Raw genomic sequence first — 12,718 nt, forward strand, 5'->3', positions numbered from 1 at the left:
TCTCCGCACAGTCAAATCCCTGCATGCTGTCCACACAGAGGAGCAGAGACCACATCAGTGAAGCGAATCAACCCACAGAGAGCTGGCATGGCATGGGCAGGCAGAAACAAATGTGCCAGAATGCTCACTTCTCACTTGGTTTTGGGAAGTATGTGTGATATGAGGCACTATGTAACATAAATTATGACAAATTTTAAAATCATTTGAGAGGTTTCAAATTATAAATTCTTCCCTGTGCTATATTGAGTCTTCCTGATTTGCTTTATTATTCTTATTTCTCCCAAGCAGCTTCATCAGGCTGTGATTGAACTTGAGACAGCGTTTTCCTTATAACCCCACCCACTGCTGGGTGTCACAGTAAGTCCAAACGTGTCAAGGAGCAAGTCAGCTTGGACACAGTGCGGAAGCCAATTGAGCGCGCGGGACTGTGGGCAAGATATTTCTCGACAAAACATTCAGTGGTTAAGTGTTGTAAACGCTTTTAAAAGGATGCAGCGCTGTTTATTCTGCAGGGTAAACGCGTAACCCGACCACCGCCGTGCGTAAAAGTTTATTTTCCTTTTGGAGACCATGCGCAGCTTCTCTAAGCTATGCGTGCCAGGAGAGGTGCCACAAACTTTTCCAGTCAGAGACGCGGCCCTTCGTGGAACTCTCCTGACCGGACCTTCTCTGCTCCCAGCTATCGCCCTGTCCTCCAGAGGGCCATCGGATCCAAACTTGGACTCCAGCGCGGAACCGATGATTCACACAGAGCCATCTGCGATGCTTTGTCGGCCTTCCGAAATTGTAGATTGTAGCGGGGAAATGGCAGAAGATGAACCAAAAGTTTTTTTGGACTCCAGCGACCTTTGGAGACAGTTCCACAAATGCGGCACAGAAATGGTCATAACAAAATCTGGGAGGTACATGTGTGTAATTTACGCATGAATGGAAAGTTTTATATAGTGCGCTCTTTACATCAACTCGTTTCTTCTTCTCCCCGCAGGCGCATGTTTCCGCCGCTCAAAGCCAGGTGCATCGGGATGGACGGAAAAGCCAAATACATTCTTCTGATGGACATCGTGGCGGCTGATGACTGCAGATATAAATTTCATAACTCGCGCTGGATGGTGGCGGGGAAGGCAGACCCGGAGATGCCCAAACGCATGTACATCCACCCGGACAGCCCGGCCACGGGCGAGCAGTGGATGTCCAAAGTAGTCAGCTTCCACAAACTAAAACTGACCAACAATATATCAGACAAACATGGATTTGTAAGTTAGTTTTATTGGTTTTTACGCACGAATCACGACGTTAAACATATTCATTGTTTATGTGCCGGTTTATGGCCTACATAAATATTTTTGTTACACATCATGTCCCCTAATATTTATTTAATTTCTGTTTATTTGTAGACAATTCTTAACTCCATGCACAAATACCAACCCAGATTTCACATAGTAAAGGCAAACGACATCCTGAAACTGCCTTACAGCACCTTTAGGACATATGTCTTCTGTGAGACAGAGTTTATCGCCGTCACAGCTTACCAGAATGATAAGGTAAGAGGACGGGTCATTTTAAATAAATAATAATTAAAAGAAGAAAAATGAAAATGAAAATGAAAATATGTCTTGATTGTATCAATTTTCAGATCACACAGCTGAAAATAGACAATAATCCTTTTGCAAAGGGATTCCGAGACACGGGCAACGGAAGACGAGAAAAAAGGCAAGTTCATTCGTTTAAGTTACTGATTCCTTTAAATGCTGGAACACTGTAAAGTAATTGTCAAAGATAGCGAAGGTTATTATATTATTATTATTATTATTATTATTATTATTACTATTATTATTATTATGCCTGGGTTGAACATTTAACTATTTATAGTACAATTAAATAGAATCACAGTAACTCAAAGTTATGCCTTAATAGTGCAGTTGTAAGGTTACATATATAAGCACACCCCAAAATAAAAGCTAAAAAAGTCTAAAATATCTGAATGATGGCACTCTTCTGGAAATTATCATTATTAGTTGTCAAATGTTAAACTCTCCAGGTCTAAAAACACCAAAAACCAAAGGCCTTACTGTCATTCAGAGCAATTATGTTTTTTACACCAAGGCTTCCTTAATAAACTGTGGAATTAGCTTAAGAAGCAGTCATCTTGTTTATTTTTGTTTGTGTATGTGTTTATAGTTATAGTTATCTTTAAGTTTTCTGATAACATTTAATCTGTAGCCTGCTAATCTTAATGCATAATATAGGCAGTTTAATCCATTCATGTTTTCTCTGTAAAACTCCAGAAAGGTGTCAGCTCTGAAAAAAAAACTTTAACTTTAGTCAACCTTAAATAGGCGACACACAAACAGCACAAATGCACTCCTTCAATTAACCTGCCAAACATATAACCTGTTGTTTCTACTCAAAATATAAGAGTTAGAGGGCTCCATATAATTTTACTATTAATGTATTGAATCATTTAAGGTTGTTTAATATTAATATTTTTTCTTTTTTAATATTTAGGAAACTACAACATTCCTCTCAAAGGTCTAAAGAGATGCGGATGACTGATGTGAAAAGCGAGCCTGTGAAAGATTCATCTCCACAATATTCAGATAATTCAAAGTCTTCAGGTGACACCTTACACTTCAACAAGAGCATGCTTTAGTGAGCTCTTATGTTAACTTTAGGTTTAACTTTTTTTTTTCCCAGATGCCCATGAAAGTGACAGTGAGAAAGACGACAATGATGCTGAAAATCTTGAACAAGAAATGCCCGGAACTCACCAGGAGACAGAGACTGACCTGATGTCCACCACAGAAAGGACAGTGCAGAGTCCACAGGAAGCCATGGACCCCATCAGTGTTACAGCTGAGGGAGTGGGTATCTGCCAGACCCAAGACTCAGTGGAGGAACCACTATGCAAATCACACAGCGGTTTCGCACTCAGTTGTGTTTATTCGCCGGACTTAAACAGACGTGTGCTGGATCCGAGCTGCCTTTTCCACCCGGCTCAGGTGAACAACTGGTACAGCTGTGCCACCATGGACAGAGCAGTGCCATGCGGACTCAACCTGGCAGCACCTGCCAGAACTCCGTTTCCCATGTGCCGTCAGCAGCACGCACTGGTACAGGTACGACCAAAGTTAGGTTGCTTATGTGCACATTAGCTGGAAGACTAATGATGTTAGACTTTAAAGGGTGTCTTATACCTGCAGCAATATATAGATGCCATAACACTGTGGCACTCTTTGGCAGGGAGTCGTATAGATGGGGCAGGAGCTGTATCAAGACCCAAACAATGATGTTTTCTGAACCTAAGTAGTAGTAAAACAGAATACACAAACAAACAAAAACTATACTGTGCATCTAAATTAAGATCAACAGCCCCAAGGAACATCTATATTTTCTGAATATAGAAAGTGAGGAGTGACATTATTACATCCTGTTTATGTGTAACATCATGTTACTGTTCTGTTAGTTCACTCTTTGTGTTTCCATTCACTGTGTCACTTCATGTAGAAGAAATATTACATGCTCGTAGGCTTTATGTTGTGTCGTTTTTTTTTACAGTAAACTTGCAGTTTCACCATGTTGGTTTTTATTTAAAACAAACAAACAGTAACAACAGAGTAACAAAATATTTCTGCCTGATTTAAAATGGTATAAATCAGTGTAACTATAACAGAAATGAAGTGCAATTTATTATACTATCTTTCTCAGCAGTGAGAATACTACTGCTTTTACTAATAATGATGGTGATTATGATAATAAGATCTTGGATGCTGAACAGTATGTAATACTCAACATGGCATTTTGTAGTGCTGGTATGACTGATAATCTTTTTGCATGTTTTTTCAACAGGACCTAATGAGCCTGTCACACTTTGGAGGCTTCCTGTTTTATCCTTACCCTGGCATCTCCGCAGCCTCGGCCCAGTACCTCTTACCACCATTACAGCCCAGAGTGGATTTTAGAGGCTGTCCAGGCATCTCTAGCCAGGATTATTTCACCTCTGTGATGGCATCTCCTGCTGGGGATAGCGGCTTCAAATGTCTCACACCAGAGTTATTAATGCTGCCTAAGACAGAGCAGAACACTTCGATGGACCAACCTGGAAGTGACTGTGGGCACGAAAAGGGGGAGGGTACTGACTTTTGAAAGGGGTTGCTGCTGTACCTTGCATGTGGTCAGCAGATCCTAAACTTATCTCAAAATAAAACTTTCAAATCTCACATCCACTTGTCTGCATACATGACTGAGTCAAAGTGGGGCAATGTTTTTTTTTGTTTCAACCAAACAGATCTTTGATAATGAAGTAAGTTGATTTTATTGGAATAAGATGCTCTTGCATTATGAATGCTAAACAATGTCTCCTTTAGATTCAAGCTGCTTGTTCTTTACAAAAACACAGTCCTGTTAAGGTATTTCATTTTACCTTTCATCTCTGAAGCTCTCTGAAAAGTTGTCAATCAACTCAAGCTTTGAATATCCAAAAGGACTAATGTATATATTTACTTCAAAGTGGCAGATGCAATCTCTATTGCTAAGGCTAATAAGATGATTTGCAATCTGAGTCTGTGGTGTGGTCCCAGGAAAGATGTTCACGTACCCTTACAGATTGTTGCTCTAAATCAATAAAATGAATTTGAACCCTACACAATTGGATTACTTTGAAAATATATTCTTAGTTGAATTTTAGCTATAGACTGTATGGCTTTAATTTAATTTTGTCCATCATCATGTATGGTCATATCAGATCAACAATAACTTCAACCATGTTATCATTATGTTTAAGATATTTTACTGAGAAAAAGTTGCTGGTTCTTGTTAAAACTATTCCAGATTATTTGTATTATTATTATTACTATTATTATTATACACTTTACAAAAATGCAAATTTACGGCTGAAAAACATGCTATGACAGGCGCTTTCTGATGACGCCATCATCAGCCGACGGCGCTCAAGACCCAAACAAAAGTGTAGCTAGCTAGCTTCCGCCGTAAACCATGAACGGCTTTTTCCCCAGCACAAGTGTAGCATTTTGAGTGTGACGATGATATCAGTTAGTTATATCCTTTTGTGCGGACAGTTCCTGCTGCTACTGACGGTGATACTGTTACAATGTTTGGAGGGAATCCACTCCCAGAACTCATCGACAACGGACACTCCTGCTGCCTCTCCTGGTCAGGGAGCTACCTTCTCCCCTGTCAGCGAGCAGACCGAGACTGTAAAATATGAAATACCAATGGACAGTACGAATTATACGGAGCTCTATGAGTACAGACCCCCGTCACCAGTCGTCCTCTGCAGCTACCTGTAAGTAACATTCAACGGGGCAGTAGCCTTGCCTGATTTAAATGGTTAGCGTGGAAACATTTGCTAATGCTAACTACGCGCAGCTCCTGCTGGGAGATTGACACAGCAAAGCCCTTTTAAAATCTGTTAAACTTAATTATAGTCTACTAACCTACAACTACTATCATCCGATTCTCGAATAATTGTAAAAATAACATTATTTTATTCCTTAAATGTAACTAACTGTTAAAATGAGTCAAGCCTAGATGAGTCTTTTCATTTCGTTTATTACAATTGAATGACTTCGTAGGGACACTCTTCAGATTATAATAAAAAAAGGTCCCTGTATTCTAAGCATAATCCATAATCTACAAACGATGTGCTATAAATAATGTTCAAACTGAAATGTATTTTAGCCATTTGGAATGTAGACCTTCATTTTTTACAAGTGAAGTCTGGTTTTCTGGTTCATGACTCGCCAGAATCGTAACAGTCGTTAATTGTGGGTATTTAGCCATTTACACAGCGCTGACACACCACATACTTCACTTTTGGCTTCCTTTATCAATTTAATGCATGATGTAGACCGGAGGAGTTCATCTACTGTCAGGACCCCGTGGATCACACAGGAAACTACAGTGCCTATCAGGAGATGGGACATGGATGTGTTGGGGTAAGAATGGTGTTTTTGGTGTATTTTAGATGCTGAGTGATCAAGAACAGTTAATTTACTGTTTTTTTTTCTTTTTCTTTATCTAGTGGGGAGGCCAGACTCAAAAGGAAGTGAACCACACACCGGTTATCTGCACTGCACTTGATGACATAGAATGTGCAGGACCCAGAGAATTCCTCAGAGGAAATGTACCCTGCATCAAGTAAGGCATAATCACAAAGGGCACTTAACTGTCAAAGTGTGTGTTATCATTGATACATGTAGTGTGATAGTAAAAGATGGCATCCCAGCAGTGTGGAGATCAGAAACTGATGACAGTGTTGCTGTTTGCCCATGATATCTCAGTGTGTAAATTCTGCTACACATCAAAAATGTGCCGATGTGCACAACTGCACTTAACCCAAAGGCCAGTGTTGGCATATCAGCAAAAATCAATATCGTGCGTGTTTATAGGTCTGTTTTTTTAAGCTGTATGTATGCACAATCTGCTTTGAATCTTTTGCCATTTTATTCTACGGTTTATGAGATTACATTTATTTTAGTTTTTATCACGGTATACCTCTAGCTGTTTGCACCTTCATTCAGATTTGATGTTGTTGACTGGCCTGCTGTGTCTTGACTGGTCTGACATTCACTGATAACAAGAATTCAATCCACACAGTGCCTCTGCGGGAGTCTGATAATCTCCCAGTTATCACACAGCTGTCGAAATTGTACTGGTTAGATGACAGAAGAGGTGTATAAGAGCAGCTGAGTCTGAACAGATGGAGGTGAAAGGGGTGAACGTCAGTTATGTTCAAATATTGTGTTTGTATGTGAAACAGGTCAGGAGCTATGCTCATTAAGAAATGGAAAGTTGAAACTAATGTCAGCAGAGGAGAGTGGAGAGGCAGTAGGATCATGAAAATCAATAAACCCCTTTCTCTGTTTGGTGGATGATAAGACTCATATGAGCCTGGCCTTTTGTTTCTAAGATTGAACAAAGGAAAAAGGACAGGCAGACAATTACATAACCTTTTTGGTACTAATACTGTCAGAATGTTTAAAATGTTTTAAAGCAATTGTGCGGTGGTGTTGTAGCCAAGTGCGGACCTGTTATTAAAATGAGATTTCAACACACTGATTATGTGTGATCAGTGTCTGTTGGACTGTGAAAAATATTCAGGGAAATTACTTTTAGATTAACACAAGGGTCACATGGTAAGTCGTATGACTGATGAGCTCAGGGCTGAAAAATGAATCCTTTTATGTGGTAAAATCCGAGCTAATCAATCAGCTGCTTGACAGAAGACTTTGTGACAATAAATTGTACAAGCTGTACAAAGGTTCAGTTTCTTAAATAGAAAATCGTGTAGTTATTTATCCTTTGGTTGAAAAATGATTTACATAATAACATTCACACACTAAATAGTATATCTGTAGTCTAGAATGTGAAACAATATATTTCCACTACAGAACTTTTTATATTAGAATGCCTTCAAAACGTGTTGATTATTTTTTGGTGCTAAATTTGGACATTTTCTTAGACATTCTAATAAAGATAAATCTGTTTTGCAAAGTATTTCAACTCAGTAAATCAATCAAAAATAAATAAAATTAGTATAAGCCAAAAAAACTAAAATGACATACAGTGAGATAGTTTATGCTGAGGTAGGTCATATTAAAAACCATTCATATGCCTAGGCCTGGTTAAAATGATGAGCTTTGAGATTATAGCTACATTTCCAGCAGCTCTCAGGTCCTCAGAAAGACAGTTTTAACACAACAAATGTTTTTGTCTGACATTTATGGACAATAAAAAGAGCTCCAAATGTTAAAAACTGATAGGACAAGTGCTTTTGAGAGGTAAACAATAGAAACATGATAGAAATGGGAAAAAACGTAGGAGAAATATTCACCAAATAAGAGGTTAATGAAACACTGTAATATATTGCTCATGCAGAAGTAATGTTTGTGGTCTTATAAGGTATAGGTATTTCCCTGAGTTAATATAGTGGCTATGATCAGTTCTGATTTTGGTTTCAGTGTATTTTTATGGTTTGGTTTGCCTACTTTTCAAAATGTAACTTCAAAAAGAAAATATCATATTAATGTTATGCTCGCACTCCCTTATAGTTACAGAATTAACCTAAAGAAATGCTAAATTCAGCTGTTTGTATCCAGTTACTGTTTACTCTGGCAGCCATCGCCACTAGAGGGCACTGTTTACACACATATAGATCTACCCTTTTACTCCCCCCCCCTCATGCTTTGACCACACACCCTCTGATCAGTGTTCGCCCAGCATTTCATCAGCACATCCAGTTAATCTCTATAGTAACTGCATGCACTTCTGAGACTCACAGCGGCTGGACACAATTAAAGGAGCACCTGTACAAAGACTTGACTGCAGTGCAGGACTTGGATATATGCTGCTTTGTCTGCTCTGACTGTGTCCACCCGCTTCTACACAACAGGACAGCTGTTGCTTTTATTCTAGACCAGAGCTGCAGATGCTGTGCACTGAAATCTTGCACTTGTCTTTGTCATGTTAATATTTCTATTTTTTCTTCTTGAACAACAGATCTCATCACAGCTGTCTTATCATTTTCACAGATACACTGGGCACTACTTCATCACCACACTGCTGTACTCCTTCTTCCTGGGCTGTTTTGGGGTTGATCGTTTCTGTCTGGGCCACACCGGCACTGCGGTTGGGAAACTGCTCACCCTAGGGGGCCTGGGAATCTGGTGGTTTGTAGACCTGATCCTGCTCATCACTGGTGGCCTGATGCCCAGCGATTACAGTAACTGGTGCACTTACTACTGAGACTTATATCAGCTTAAAATGGAGGGATGCAGGGACATGTCGAACTGCAGACTGGCTCATTTAAAGGAGAAGTATCCACAATTTTCAGCAGCGCAATGACGGTTCTTCTTGTTTGGACTAAATTATTTTTCACTTGTACTATGGTTCATTGACTCCAGACCAGACCAGGTCTGATCTGTTTTGTGTTCACACTGTTATAAAATAAAAACCCAAGTCATATGGACTGATGGGTAAGTCATTCTGCACAAGTTGGACAATTACATCAGATATAATGAATACCCTGATACAACACGTCCTCATTTTTTTACCATGGTTGCCAAATTATATATTCTAAATGATCAGAACATGGATTTAATATAGAATGACATTTCACCATCATACAGTTTGATGCGTTTGGCCAAGCAATGAAACGTAGAGTTGAATATTTAGAACATTGTTGAAGAGGAAACATAGGAAACAGTTTTATGGGAAATTCGGTATCTTTGGTAACACGTTTAAAACAGAAGTTTGACACTATATTTCCTATCCTTTAGAAAGTAGCTTTGTAAAGTGAATGAAATAAGATTAACACTACCAGGAAATATTTATTTAATCTGTTTTCATTGTCATTTAAAAAAAAAAAGGCAGCTGGCTGGAATCTACACTTGTAATGCTCAGATTTGTCTGTAAGTGCCCTATAAATCTAAGTTGTGTGCCTATGTCCTAAACCTTTTAAAAATGAGAAACTGGCCACAATCTTTTCTCATGTATATATTAGATAGTTTACAGCTTACAATTGGTTTTAAATGAACCTAAAAAACAAAGGTTTCAGGGTTGGGTAAAGAATATAACTGTGCAGTTTGGCTGCAACATAAACCAAAACAGTTGAGGTTTCAGTCTTCAGTGAGTCACTCGTCAGTCCATTTGGCATCATCCTCACAGTTCCTGGTTCATTAGTGAAAAGTCAGCATGAGAGCAAACGTGGAGCGGTATCCAGCGGTGTCTGTGCGAGTGTGCAGACTGCAAATTTGTCTGATGAAGCTTGTGTGCTTCACTTTTGTTTAGTTGTAGGATCTTTGGTCCTTGTTCTTATATGGTTTCTCTTTTTCCACAACATCACACCGACAACATCGACCAGGCAGTAAGCATACCCACATTTATTGGTTCTATAGAATGAAGCAGATCCATACATGCATGTTGAGTTAGATTTGTTGGTTAGATTGGGGAAATTTCCTCATTTCTCATATGATGTCTTAGGACAGATGACTTCTAATGTATGTTTAATCAACATTAGACTATCTTAGCACAGTTATTAAGTCTTTGTCAAATCAAATAACAGAATGTTGAGCCCCAGGCATCCACAAAGTGAACTTCCTCTGACAGGAGACCTACTGTCTTTGAGAACCCTGTTCTCCAAAGTTTGTGGATGCTATGAATCTGGCTGAATCTCCATTATAGCTCATTTCACATAATGTTCACAAGGTACTGACCAAGAATCTTCCCTTTCGGAGCCAGTCATCCTTCTTAGAAATATTTCTGCCTTTTCCTGAGGGCAACATCCTACATGAGTTATCACAGCTTCTCTCCTTCTAACAGCTCAGCACTGACCCTTTACTTGCCTCTTCTTCTGGAGGCAGTCTCATTTTTTTCCCCCTGTAACTTTAATGCGCACCAACTGTAATCATTGTAGCCCCCAGCGAACAGGAGAACTGGACTGACGGTGGCTAGCGATCAGCTCAGTCACGTTGATGAGATGGTGATTTATAGTGGTTTTAATATGGCCTTTGGAACCTTTAAAGCGGCACGTTCCTTTACCTGTGTCACACGAGAGCCTCTTCTGCATTCAGCTTACAGCGCTCCGTCCCATATAAGGGTCTCCAGCTTTAGTACATTTGAAATTTCATTGCCTTTTTTTTTTCTTTTTGCTGCGAGGCTCAGATCTGACATTATAAATTTATCTTCCACTTTGTTTAACTCCTACCTGAATTCCAGGTTTATGTGCTTTTTCACAGGTAGAGCAGCTTTCATTAAAGGATCCGTAAAAACCTGTTAGGCTCTCATCATAAAAAGTAGTATATTCTCAGCTGGCTTTTGTATTGAGAAGCAGTAAAAAGCAGCATCTTGTAATTTCTCCACTTAATTCACATATACTCTTCCACTGCTGGAAGCTGATCTAAACTTTCTTGGCACTCAGCCTCACATTAATGTAAGACATACTGTATCCATTCCTATTTAAACATTTCTGCAGTCTCTTGGTCTTGTAAAATATACTGTATATATTGTTGATTGTGATTGTGTTTATTTATTTGCCTTATCTGTTCAATGGGTTAAACGTTTTCACTGCCTCGAGACTACTGCTGATGTTATGATGGTTCTTTTGGAGCATCATAAAAAGGAGGAATCCAGAGCATGTCATGTTGTGTGTATAGCACCGCAGCCCACAATACAAATACCTGGCACAGTGAGTTGATTGGATTGATTGAGCAACCTTCAGTATGATAAGGAAGCATTAATGTGGATATTTTCATACAAGAGCGCCATATAAGTGATAAAATATTTTATGTTACAAATAAAACGGAAAACAACTAAAATTTGATTTCAGCAATTTTTTTATTGTGTTTCATTCTTCCAGATTTGATGTAGATATTTTTTGTAAGAGCGCAATAGTCAACTCAAAGGCGTTCCCTGCAATATGAGACGATCATCAGTGTTTCCCCGATGGGCCTGCATACCTGCAGAGGGACTGATCGCTTGCAGATCACAAAGCAGAGCGCAGGATTTGCATATTTGGTTGTGACCATGAAGTTGAGGCTTCTTTCTCAGGCACAAACTTTGGCATGTTTGTGCCTGCCGTATCAACCGCGGTATGAGAGTCTCCACAGAAAGACGTGCGTATTTACGCACACGGCACAACAGCGGTAACCATTAATTAATACCAGAGCGACCAGGATCTAAATGCACATGATATCGTGCACGTTTTTATTCCAGTCATAACATGTCACGCAGTTTATGAAATGCACTTCACGCATGTGTTACACTGAAAGGCCGTGACAAATATCACCTATGCTGTTGTATTATTGCTTATTGTCAGTCTTTAAGATTCAAATGTTTAAAACTGAGAATATTTATTGACAAGAAAAGCACCCGTGCAACCAAAGCGAACTCATCTCTGCCCGTTAATGTGAATTTGAGCTTTAGGGCGCGCCTTTAACGCATGCGCGCTCTGTACTATGTGGCTCATTCGTCGCGTTGAAACTAATTTATTCATACTAAAATATGTTACTCTTTTGTTTCCTGCTTTTTTTAATTACATACACGTCTCCAGCCGCTTGATTTGTATAGCTGTCAAATAGTTGCGCGCAATTACGCACATGGCACAAGTTGCCATGCCTGATCAGTCAGGCTCCATTGGCAAATGATGTGTATGTTTTCACTTCAGACAGATGAAACGTCACACAGATAGAGTTTATCAGCACAGCATCCCTCCTATTAATATATATTGTATGAAAATAATGGCTCTTGGGAAACTTGTTGTGACTTGGCACTTTTAATACATACCTACACGTACGTATATATTTTTATGTCCACACAAGTGGTCAGTCTTGGCACATATGGAGCCTTTGTCCCTTTAACATCCTCTGCATGTTGCTGATACAAAATCCAATACTCTTTTTATTGAGCCACTGAAAATAGTCCCCAACAAATGCATTTCTTTTTAAGAAACATGTAATTGTAAACTGATTGTGAAAATCTTAAACAGACCTTAAACCATCTTTAATAGAAAACATGTGGAGGGACACATTGTTGGCTTTGTCTACATTTAGACCTTTAAGTCCACACTAACTTGATTTTATGATATCCAGCTATTAGTAAGTGCAAATCAAATCAAAAAGGCAGGAAGAGCTTGTTAAGCTAGTTGGCAGAGACATAAGGTTGGCAGCACAGGCCAATCTGCATGTAAGCTGTGATCCTTGTA

The 12,718-nt window shown here is 39.2% G+C and overlaps 2 protein-coding genes across 2 annotated transcripts; both read left to right on the forward strand.

Annotated features, from left to right (window-relative positions):
• The first annotated feature begins 412 nt into the window (after nt 1-412).
• On the forward strand, nt 413-4,143 carry LOC114441098 (T-box transcription factor TBX3-like). Its single transcript, XM_028413877.1, has 7 exons — nt 413-902; nt 986-1,253; nt 1,395-1,541; nt 1,634-1,710; nt 2,506-2,615; nt 2,695-3,116; nt 3,847-4,143. Exons 1-7 carry the CDS (start codon nt 571-573, stop codon nt 4,141-4,143), a joined length of 1,653 nt encoding a protein of 550 aa, XP_028269678.1. The 5' UTR covers nt 413-570.
• Nucleotides 4,144-4,939: 796 nt separating this feature from the next.
• Nucleotides 4,940-11,338, forward strand: tm2d2 (TM2 domain containing 2). Its single transcript, XM_028415216.1, has 4 exons — nt 4,940-5,302; nt 5,867-5,954; nt 6,041-6,156; nt 8,550-11,338. The coding sequence occupies exons 1-4, from the start codon at nt 5,040-5,042 to the stop codon at nt 8,761-8,763; spliced, it is 681 nt and encodes a 226-aa protein (XP_028271017.1). The 5' UTR covers nt 4,940-5,039; the 3' UTR covers nt 8,764-11,338.
• The last annotated feature ends 1,380 nt before the right edge of the window (nt 11,339-12,718 follow it).

The sequence above is a fragment of the Parambassis ranga genome, chromosome 9 (genome assembly GCF_900634625.1).
Source record: "Parambassis ranga chromosome 9, fParRan2.1, whole genome shotgun sequence".
Taxonomy (NCBI): domain Eukaryota; kingdom Metazoa; phylum Chordata; class Actinopteri; family Ambassidae; genus Parambassis; species Parambassis ranga.